Source organism: Lucilia sericata, unplaced genomic scaffold, assembly GCF_015586225.1.
Source record: "Lucilia sericata isolate MDLA Ls3-8-SP2 unplaced genomic scaffold, ASM1558622v1 Contig000073F_arrow, whole genome shotgun sequence".
Taxonomy (NCBI): domain Eukaryota; kingdom Metazoa; phylum Arthropoda; class Insecta; order Diptera; family Calliphoridae; genus Lucilia; species Lucilia sericata.
The window spans coordinates 8,349-20,775 of NW_023994107.1; the positions used below are offsets into that span (position 1 = coordinate 8,349).

The following is a 12,427-nucleotide window of genomic DNA, read 5'->3' on the forward strand; positions in this document are numbered from 1 at the left end:
TACCTTTGTTTCTATACCTTTGCTATACTTGCTTGTTGAACATAATTGTTTTCTTTACATTCTTTAATATCTCTGTTGGTTATGGAAATATGTATGTTTTAAATTGTTAATGATTTTTTTGTTTATATGAATTATCGTACAAATTTAAGACATTTTGTTTTCGCTTTTAAAATAATGTTTAAATTATTTCTATTGCATAGTTATTTGAATTTAATTTATTGAACCAAATGCATCAAATTCATTGACACTTAGTTCATTTTTGCATACGAGTATTTTTTGCAATATTCCATATTCTTTTGTTTAGATTTTGTTTATGTTGATTTTAATGGAAATCAGACAATGAAATGGAAAGGTAAAAAACTCACCTTAAAGAAAAATGCTTTCAACATTTCAACAACTTTTTCTGAATCTTCGGGTTTAACACATTCCACTGTGTAAGGTAAATCATCAGATTTAGGTACTTGTGTGGTGGTGGTGGCCGTGGAGGAAACATTTAAAACACTGTCCATTTTTTGGGTAAGTCTCGCAATTGGATATAAATCCGAAAGCTGAAAAAGAAGAAAATGAAATATATGAATGTTTAGCTTTTGATTTTGAAATTTTTATAAAAGTTACTGAAAGAATTGAGGAAAACGTGAACATTCTATATTCTAGTCTATAATCTGGTCTGGTCTAGTCTATATTGTAGTCTATATTATAGTCTATAGTCTAGTCTATATTATAGTCTATATTATAGTCTATAGTCTAGTCTATAGTCTAGTCTATAGTCTAGTCTATAGTCTAGTCTATAGTCTAGTCTATAGTCTAGTCTATAGTCTAGTCTATAGTCTAGTCTAAAGTCTAGTCTATAGTCTGGTCTATAGTCTAGTCTATAGTCTAGTTTATAGTCTAGTCTATAGTCTAGTCTATAGTCTAGTCTATAGTCTAGTCTATAGTCTAGTCTATAGTCTAGTCTATAGTCTAGTCTATAGTCTAGTCTAGTCTATAGTCTAGTCTATAGTCTAGTCTAGTCTATAGTCTAGTCTATAGTCTAGTCTATAGTCTAGTCTATAGTCTAGTCTATAGTCTAGTCTATAGTCTAGTCTATAGTCTAGTCTATATATAATTTAATAAAATTCTCAATTCCTAGTCGGTTTAAAACGTCAAACTTGTACACAATGAAATAGTACAAAAATATGTATTCCAATTTATAACAGAGCATAATAAATACCATCCTAATGTTTACATACATGTCAATGTGAAAACTTTTTTCAATTTATTAGTAAATATTATTTGTTTTGACTTTTCTTTATTTTTTCCGGAAATTGTATTTATGTTTGTTGTGTTCTAAGAACATGAATATACACATTTTTCTGTAATTTTATTTATACTATAGACGATTACTACAAACTCACAAAGATTCCAAATCGAAAAAACATATTTTTCTTTGGGAAAATGTTATTTTGATTAAGTGACTTTTTATTAAATTGGCCTCTATTTCTGGTTAATACTTAATTTTCAGTTGAAACATTTAATATGTATATGTTTAAAATTAAATTGTTTTTCCGCAAATATCTTTTGTATTGTAAAGTTCAGAGACCCTTAAAAATGCTTTAAAATTTCAAAATAGAATGTAGATTATATCACAGGACATATTTGAAATGTATTCGTTTGATATTTGCATAAAAAGTATTTATATACACATTATATGTATAATTTAAAAGTAACTTCAAATAAATTAAGATTATCTGTTGCATTTTATGAACTAACCCAGGAAGTAATAGTAAAACAATTGTATAACGTCTACATACTAATTGCATTTAATATAATTCTTCAAACATTTTAACTGCATATATTGTCACATTCTAAAATCTAATAAAATTGAAATTGTAAATTTAATTTCAATTTTATTATCATTTTGAAATATGTACATAAAGCAAATCAGATGTATTATATTTTAAACAAAGTAATTGTAATTTGTATTCAACTGCAAAAAATATTGTTTGTTACTTAAAAAACAATAAGTATCTGGTTTTTGACGAACACGTTTGTATATTGTTTTTGTCAAAATTTTAATTACGGGTCTTTAACTTTTTGAGTTATTGGCAATTTAGGGAACAAAAAATAAAATCGAACATTTAGAAAAATGTGACTAATGCATCGTTATCGTATTTGCATGATTTACAGGTTTTAGTCGGAATTTGTAATAAACAAATTTTGAATACGGGAATGTTATCTTCTAAACTATGAGTAATAGGTTCAAATCTGACTAATAGAGAATAAAATATATATAATTTGGAAAAGTGAATTACATGTAATTAAGAAAATTGTGAAATCTTCGTTATTTTCTTATATATGGAATCAAAGGAATAAAATAATTGTAAAATAAATTAGGAATATATTTAGGATGTTATAAATAGGGTTCTTTAAATTTCGAGTTTTCTTTCGAGTAATCCAATTTTTGTCGAAAAAGTTGAATATTTTGTTCAGAAAAGTCGGTAAATCTAAAATAAGTTCAAAAGTATTCTTATTTCTCGAAATATATATAGCGTTATTTAAAGATAGTTTTTTGGGGTTTTTTAAAATTTGCAATTGTTTGCAAGGATTTAAGGGGTTAATTATGATTATTTTTCACATATTTTTTACTATAAATTTTTGTCATTTTTTATTAAATAAGGGGAATAAATAACTCATATTTTGATATGGTTTAAAGATAACACCCAAATATTGCAAAATTTGACATTTAAGCTCCACAGTTTATGGGTTAAGATTGACTGAAATTATTAAAACTTCGGGGATATAAATTATATTATCTGAATTACATTATTGCGAAAATATATTATGACATATTCTCTAAAATATTACAAGAACTGAATAGACGCAATGGGGTTTCCTCCTAGGATTTTTTCTCAGAGACAAAACTACTTACTTAATGAATTAAAATGCTATTGTGTAAGTAAATTTTAGCATTTTAGTCTCTTACTTTTCAAAGTAAGATTTTGCTATGTAATTTTTTTTGTCATATAAACCGCGTTATATGAGGGCAGTTTGTACCTTAATTTAGAAAGTTTTTTTTCCTTCCTCAATAAATTATTCTAAAACATATGACTTTTTCTTTTAATTTTTAATGTGTTGTTTATGAACAAAACATAATTCATTAATAATTTTGAACGAAAATAGCACATGTTTAAAAATTAAACATTTCTAAAAACACGACAATTTTCTAAGAAAAAACCTAATAAAATTTATTTTATATCACAAGAAACCAAAGAAAAAAACCACAGACACTTTTTAATGTGGGACATTATCCACTTACCGTATATCTCTTTTCGATCATAATCGCATCATTATCAGCAAATGTGCGATTATTTTTTAGCATTTGTGGAAGATTTTCAATTTCCATGATGAAGCTGGCGGTGTGTTGTCTTATTAATGAAGGAAAACTGGCAAACAATTTTTCACGGTAATAAATTTGTATTAAAAATTTAATTAGAGCACTTAGTTTGGTTTAAAATACACCAACCAGATGAGAAAATTTTTAACAAAATAATAATAAAAAACGATCAGAAAGTGTGGTAATGGCAAAATATCAACAATGATTTTGCCAGACGTATTTAAACGATACAGATTTAGATTTGTTCAGTTTGTTTATCTTTTTGACTTTTTTGTTATTTATTTAAGAGTTTTTTTTTTCCTTTTCTTGATTTTTGTTTATTTCTTATTTATTTAGTCTTTGTTGTTCTTTGTAACAAAATCGAATGGAAGAAAATAATTCATTCACTGAGCGATGATTTTTTTTCAAAAAAAAAGTGACGAGCATCCACAATGCATGAAAGATAAATGAACTAATTAACAAATTTTTGTTTATATTTAAAATGTTTAAACACTTTTTTATTCCGCTAATTTCACAGCTACTTGTCAATTTCTTAAGTTTACTACTATTTTTAAAATTTAGTTATTTTTTAAATTGCATTTAAACTGTTATATTTTTCAAATCCTTAATGCAGTTGACAGGATTTATCCTTGAAAGAATATTGATAGAATGTATTGTTTTGTAACACAACGTTTGATACACTTGGTGAATGAGTGAATGATTGTCAACATTATATAGTGTCACGTTTTATACGACTATACTTTTTTTAGAGTAATGCTTTTTTTATTTCATTGCTTTTTTTTTTTTTTTGCTTAAAATATTCTCATACAATCAGATTTTTTAAGTAAAAAAATATTGTATTGTTTTTGTATTTAGCCAATACATTGTATTTATTTTTTTGCTGTTTATTTATATTTTTTGTTTTTGTATCTTATAGATGTATATATTTTTGTATGGTTTCCGGCGAGTTTTGTATTTGCAACTAAAAAGATACTTTTAGCAAGAACGTTGTTGTCTGTGTACGAACGCGAGTGAGTCTTAACTAACTGGTCACGATTGCTTTTCACTCTGTGTAGAAATGTGACGGAACAAAAATACAGGCCGGCATTAAAACAAACAAAAAAAGTTCATTATTAAGAAAAAAGAGCATGCGCTGAAGGAGAATTTTTATTATAAACGGGAAAATTTGTTTTTGTTTGAAAACTTGGTTGTTGCTGACATAAAAAATCATACCAAACTCACTCCAAACATTTAAAAAAAAATATATTCCACACGAGCGTGAGAGATGTTTGCATAGAGATTCTGCGCCATCGATTTGTTTGTATCAGGTATGGAACCGTTGATTTTATTGTAATTTTTTTTGGTAGTGGCTGAAGTTAAATTCCCAAAAATTACATTCATCCCGATATAAGGCAATTTGGTGCAGTTAAAAAAGTAAATTTCACGTGCTGCAATTTTGCTTATTGGAGCAAATTATTTATAAAAAGTGTGTTTCGTCAAGGATTGTTTGAAAAAATAGGTTTCAATTGAAATTCTGGAGTTTTTCCACATTTTAAAATCCCAGGGGCAGATAAGTATGTATGTATATATGTATATTGTTAAAGCCCCCTTTACACGAGCACACAAGTACTATGATCTGTCAAAATTTTGTGTAAAAGAGCACGGATGGGACCGTCTAAACGCAATATGTAATGAAACCATCACACATTGAGAGAAAATACGGATGGAAAATTTGAGTCGTACAGCAAGCAAGTCGCATTAGATCAGTCATGTAAACGGATGGAATTTCATTTTATTTTTTCATTAGACTTTACGTACGTAAAGTGTGTTCGTCTGCAGGGCCCTTAACTAACACATCTCACTCTGTATAGAAAGCCAACTAGTGCTTTTTTCCCCTACCATAATATACATATGTACCTTGCTTTGTTTTGTGATGATTCCCAATAATCTATTTCGACATAGCACGTTTTCGACGTTTTGGTATTTTATATTCTACTTTCATTAGCTTAAATACTACCGATATGTGATTGAAATATCCCGATCCGTTCAAATGTTAAATGGTAGATGAATGATAAAAACAATATTTTATGAAGATACACACATACAGATAAAAAATTAAATTTTAAGAACTTTTTCTGAAAAAATTTAGCTTCCTGACCTTGCAAGTATAGTTTCGAATCGTCGACATATCATTTTATATATTTTAAAATAGAAAATTTATTGAAAACATTTTATTTAGTTTTCTCTGTTTAATTTAAAATTTGATAGAGCGATTTTGAATCGCATGAAACTTATATGTGTCGAATTTTATTGCTATATACGTATTTTTAAGCCAGTTAGAGTAATTTTTTGAAGCGGACCTTTTATAGGGGGTAGGGTCAATTATGGACCGATTGACATAAAATTTAGTAGACAGGTTTTGGCTCGTAACAGACTTACTTATGTCAAATTGCAATACTCGTATTTTTAAGCCAGTAATGTGGTTTAAACTTTAAGTCAATTATTGACCGATCCATATCAAATTTACTAGAAAGATTTTGACTCGCATGAAACTTACGTGCGTCGAATTTCATCGCTATACTCTTATTCATAAGTCAGTAACGCTCATTACATTTTCTAAATCATTATTTCACCACACTCGCTTATAAATATGGAGCTAGGTATGTACTTACTACGATCGCCTACAAATAATTAGTTTTGGTTTTGAGAAACAAAAATAGCCTAGGATTCTTCCTATGCGTCTACTATTAGTTTTCACAAAAAAAAATTCTTATATATTATGTAAATATTTTATTTGTAAGTCATTACTATACTCCTTCTAAGTATTGTAAATGGTAAGTGGTAGTCATTGAAAAGTAAGTTGTTGAGTAAGTACATTACCATGTTTATGCTGGAAAATTTTTAATATTGTTTGTACAATTTATAATTTTCAATTTTGCATCTCTGGTTTAAAGTCGTGTTACAACCAGAATTAAACCAATAAAAACTATAATATTGATTACGAGTAGCCTTTACTTAATCTCAACAACTATTGTTATTATTATCAATCTAGAGTTGTTCTCGCTCTTGAAATTATTATACTATAGTATATGTGAATGTAAGTAAGTTATTTATCTTATATGTAATTAATCGATCTGGGTGTTCTGTTTATTCACAGATCCAATCTTTTGTTTATATTAAAAATTTTCCTTAATGTTTATTTGTCAATAACTCGATTACTATTTGTATATGATTTTTAATTGTCATTCATATTCAATCAATATTATTAAAATCCTAAATATATTTATAAAAGGAAGTCAATCAGTTGATTAATCATACACCTAATACTCTTTTAACAAGATTAACTCCATTTTTATACTCTACACCTCTTTAGTGGGGAGGGTATATTTGGTTTGTGCTGATGTTAGTAACGCACAATAATATTGGTCCTGTACCCACCTTAAAGTACACCAATTGGCTTAGAATCATTTTCTGAGTCGATTTAGATATGTCTGTCCGCCTGTCCGTCCATGTAAACCTTGTACTCAGACTACAGGACGTAATTTTGATGATAATTCAATGGAATTTGGTACATGATCTTCTTTATCCTAGGGAGGAAGTCTATTGAAAATGGTTAAGAGCGGTCTATCATTTTACCTAGCCCCCATACAACTGAACCCCCGAATAGGGCTTGTAAACTTTGTAATGAAATTACAGCTCGCAATTTTGAAGATAATTCAATGAAGTTTGGCACATGATCTTCTATTATACCAGAGACGAAGTCTATGGTAAACATCGGTTCATAATGGTAAACATTTGTCCATTATTTCACCTAGCCCCCATCATCTGAACCCGCCGAATAGGGCTTTTAAGTTCAAAATTATGTTTAATATACTCGTATCTCGACAAAAAGCTACAATACCAAGTTCTATACTAGCCTTGATAACACTCATGAATTTAAAAATTATAGGGCCTCATTAAATGTCCACATCTGAAGCAATGTACAATTCCACTTAAATGCTTTATTATGAGAACTAAATAACATTTTATTTTTATATGGTCGGCCTCGCCCGACTATAATTTCTTACTTGTTCCTTAATAAAATAGATTTTGCTGTAGTAAATAATTCTAGGTTGGAACTTTTATATGAAATATTTACTAAAATTTGGTTCATATTTACAAAGTTCAAGTTTATGGCTTATGTGTCTAGTTTGAAAGTTATCATTGTTGTTATTATACAGCTTTAATATCGTAACTTTGTATAAGATATTGATGTCGATTGATATCTCAGGAATTTAAGTTTCTTTCAGCAAATTAATCATAATTTCTAAATATGTTTATATCAATAATATTTAGTTATTTAATTTTAATTGACAGTCTAATAGACATAACATACTTATGCAAAAACTTACATTGAAAAGTAAGGCATTTAAGCAATTATTTTAACACGGGGGTGACATTGGAGGCAAATACTTACAACGCTCGCTTACAAATACGGAGTTAGGTAAGTAGTTTCTACGATCGCCTGCAATTAGGGAGTTAAGTTCTGAGAAGAAAATGCCAAAAAGTGCATGTATTACTAGTTTCACACAAAAAAAATAGTTTTCCTTTGTTTAAATAAAGTTCGAAAACATTTGTCAAGGCTAAAAAGTAAGCACTTACATAATATATTATTTGTAAGTCATTACAAGACCCCTTCTATGTAATGCAGATAGTATGTAGTTGAATAGTAAATTGTTAAGTAAGTTATATGTTTTTGCTGGGTGTATACTCATGATCAAGTGATTGACAAAAATAAATAAAATAAAACAATACAATTTATTTCGCCTGGTTATTTACCAGGTTTGTCTTTAATATTTAGATGTAAATTTAACCTATTACCCGCTCATTAATTAACACCAAAATTAACAAAAGGAATAAAGTTAGATAGCGGGTCGGTAGGGCATGGCCGATCATATGATACCATACGCCTTACCTTAATGAGACCAATTATGAGTCTCATACGGAATTTAGTATGATAATTTCCACATTTTTGAAACCGACGGATTTCAACTAATTTTGTCCTTGCCGCTAAGTTATCATAGTTTCAAAATTTTAGATTATTACTTATGGGTGTTACAAACATTAGCACAAACTCAATACAGACTGCACATAGTAGGAAAGGGTATGAAAACAAAAAAAGTAAGAAAATAAATTATCGGTTTTGTTTGTTTTTCTTAAAAAACTAATAAAATATTATTTGTTTTTGTTGTTAGTACCTGTACAATTGCTAATTTTATGCTTGAAAATATTTTTTTCTTTTCGATTTTGACTATTCATACTCTTTCTCATAATGTATCAATAGTTCAAATGAATTTGATGTACACGCTGGCGATAAAAGTCAATCATTCATTTATTTAGTCATTCACTCACCGACTCGCTTTAGCAGACTGTCCACCCGCCGGTTGTGGTGTCAACGAGTCAGTGGACATTTAAATCACTTTTTCAATGAATGAATAAATGACAAATTGTACTCGTATATCAGATGTTCAATTCAGTCTGATCACTGGCAGTAATTTTGGCGCCAAATAATTATTTATTTTCTTTTAGTAGTTTACATTTTTTCTTTATGATTTTTTTTTTTGTTTTTCTAACAACAGCATCAGCGTAATAATAAAATGAAAAGTGTGAGAAATAAATTAAATAAACATTATTTACTTAATTAAAGGTACACACTCATACAATATGTACGTACGTTGATGATGCTGATAATGATGATAATAATGACGTTGATTTGATTTTATTTTGCAAATACAAAATTTAATAAAAACGAAAACAAAAAATAAATGATTGATGGATGGATAAAAGGCCGACCGAAACAGTTGGACATGTGTTGAAGTTAGCACGCGACATTAAATATTCAAATGAAACAAATAAGTGACATTCTTATTAATTATATTAGATAATTGTGTAAATATTAATTAATTTGTAATTGCATAAAATAGAATTTAGTTAGGTACTTATATGTAATTATATTGTTAAATCATTATTATTCAGTTTAGTATTACTTCAATGGAAAAATTTGTTAACGTAATTCTAAGAGCGCTTTATAATATAAAAATCTGACTTAATTCTGTGTTATAGTCAAAGGTTTATTTTTTATTTTTAATTCATTTAGAATTTAAAACAAATTTTTTCTATTAATATTTTCTAATTGATAGTTAGAAAATTGTTTGTTGCTATGTAATTACTACTATCGTAGGAGCAAAAGTTTTTTACATGATTCAGTTATCGTAGTATTTTAGTCAATATCACTGTGGACGGAGAATATTTTAACTTCAGTTGATAACATGTGTATGACGGTGGGCTAGTTATAAGTGTGCTAGTCCATTAGTTTTCGGGGTCGTGGGTACAATTCTTACCAGAAAGTGTGATATTTTTCATAGCAATCGGTAAATCAATACAGAATACATTTTGTAATAGTATTGCAATAGACAATTAAACAAATTTCAGTTGAGAAAAGCTAATTCTTTGAATTTGTCATGTTTCATCTGTATCAACATTTTATCACTAAATCGATTTGAATATATCACTCACTTGCAATGCAATATGCAAAAATTTCTTAAAACTAAGTCTAGTCTGTAAATTTGAAATTTCTATTAATTTTTTATATTGTGATCACAATTTTACTCTTCTATCAAATGAGTAATTAGCTTAATTAATTAATTTTCGTTGAAAATAAGATTCAAGGGAATTTTACAAATTTTATACATAAAAACATATTGTAAATTAAATTGTTAAAATTTCCATTTTTATTGCATTTTATTGATATACTTTAGTGACGAATTTTAATATCCACAATTAAAATAATTGAAAACGTGTTATAAGGTATCCTTGACCTTACTATAGCCTGTATATTGTTCAAAACAGTGAAATAAAAGTGCCAAGAGACAAATTAGATACGATTCTCACGACAATTAAAATTGTTGTGTAATATATGTAGATTTTGGATACTCAGAACTGTGCACAGATTTAAAATGAATAATTTTTACAAGCGTAGTCAAACATTAATAACAAAATAATTTATTTTTTTATAACAGGTGTTTGGCAAATTTCAAAATCAGATTCTTGTTGTACCCAACAAGATTTACCAGAAAATACTTGGTATCATTTCTCAGGTATTTCTACTTAATTTCTTTTTGTATCACTGGCTTTTGCCATTCCGCTTGTATAACTTGGAAATATTTGTCGTGGACCCACAAATTTTTATACCTGGACCTTATTTGGTTTTAGTACAATCTAGCAAATGCAAAACACGATATAATGTCCAAAAGTATTGCACATTGAATCAGTTTGTTTCCTATATAGATCATCCAGGTATTCGAAATATGATTGTTCAAAAATTAATTTTGTGATAATATTTCGCGCAGTTAGAAGATCAAAAACTGTTTTTTGTATTATAATGTCTGTTCAAAAACTAAAAGTTGTTACTAATTTTCACAAAAATATTTGAAATTTGTATTGAAATACAAAAACAATTTGTGATAATTTGTAACTATTTTTGTTATTATATTTGTCTATAACAAACATAAAAATACATAGCTCAGAAAAGCCTCAAAAATTATAAAAATATGATTTTAAAATTACTCTAAAACGACCAGAAAATTTAACTACTCAAAAAAGATTCAGAAATGAGACAGAAGTGATCATAAGTGGCTCTCATAAAATACTCTTTTAGAAGAGACGCGGATATGGTACCATTTTCTCACGATATCATTTATGATAAAAAAATGAGAAAATTATAATTTTAATTGTGCAGAAGAGTCATATATGATTCGAATGTGATCAAAAATTTCAAAAAATGCTAGCTGGGTATGTACAATTGTACTTTACAAAGATTGGACTTTCAGGTGACATAACAAAATTTATAAATTATTAACGTAACAAATATGGCCTTTCAAACTTTAAGGCACGAAAACATGATGTTACGGAGAAATTCTGATGCTAGATTAGGATTCAGCGCAGCACAACTCTTTACAAAAGTAAATAAAATTATTAGTAGAAATTTTAAATATATATGGACAAAAAACAAGAAGTTCTTTATCAATAGTATTTACTAAAACAAACAACAAAAACATGTTTTTTAAATTTATGTATATTAATTTAATAATTAATTAATAGGTGATCGCTCCGAAGAGAAATAAACACTTTAACAAATTAAAACTACCAAAACAAAAAACCGCAAAGGTTCTTGATTTGCGAGCGAACAACTAACCACACATATGTTTTTAATAACTGGGATTATTTATTTTTTAATATTTTAGCATATTCTTTTATTTTCTTTTGTTGTCGTTACTTTTTTTGTTGTATTACAATGATAATACAAATATATTCGTTGCATTTATTCAACAGGTTTTAAAAATTAAAAAACCAAATACTCGTACAGCAACATTTCCAGACAATTAAGATAAATAAACAAACGATATGACAAACCACAGTCCAAAAAATTCCCTAGAATAAAAAAGTTGTGGTTTTTTATCAGCTGCATCAATTAAAAAGTCTGTGTATCATCATCATTGTCAAGTTCAAGAGCTTTTGGTCTGGATTTGATAACGTAACGGGTTTTTTGGAAAAATTGAAAATAAAAACCATAAATTTAAATAATTAATAATAAAAAATAGGATTGAAATGTTAATAAATTTAGTAGCTTTTAAAAGTAAAAAATTCTTTATTCATTATTTTTTTATTTTTCATTTATTACTACAATTCTAAAATGAGTCTGGGAATTATACTAAAAGTTAATCAAGAACTGTTTGTGGGTTGTAAACAAACGACATAGTGGATTTAGAACATAAACATTGAGATAAAAACAATTTATAGAAGGACTGTTTGCATTAAAATTGATACAATGAGAAATTCTGAAAGCAAAACATAAATATGAAAATATAATACTACAAATCTGGCTTTAATAAATAAAATATGAATAAATTATTCCCTAAAAATACTAAATGGTAATAATAAAGAAGTGGATCTCATGAGCTTGTTCTTAATTATGCTAAATCTCTGCAATGTATCAAAAACATTTCCTGAATTGAATAAACAGGAACTATAAAAATA

General features: G+C 27.5%; 1 protein-coding gene across 1 annotated transcript; it reads right to left on the bottom strand.

The window, feature by feature from the left end:
• Window positions 1-365: 365 nt before the first annotated feature.
• LOC119616461 (dopamine N-acetyltransferase-like) lies at window positions 366-4,451 on the bottom strand (the record flags this gene model as incomplete). Its single annotated transcript, XM_037972808.1, has 2 exons — window positions 3,296-4,451; window positions 366-548 (listed from the first exon to the last, which is right to left on the bottom strand). Coding segments are annotated over exons 1-2 (270 nt in total), but the record flags the coding sequence as incomplete, so codon positions are not given.
• Between the last annotated feature and the right edge of the window lie 7,976 nt (window positions 4,452-12,427).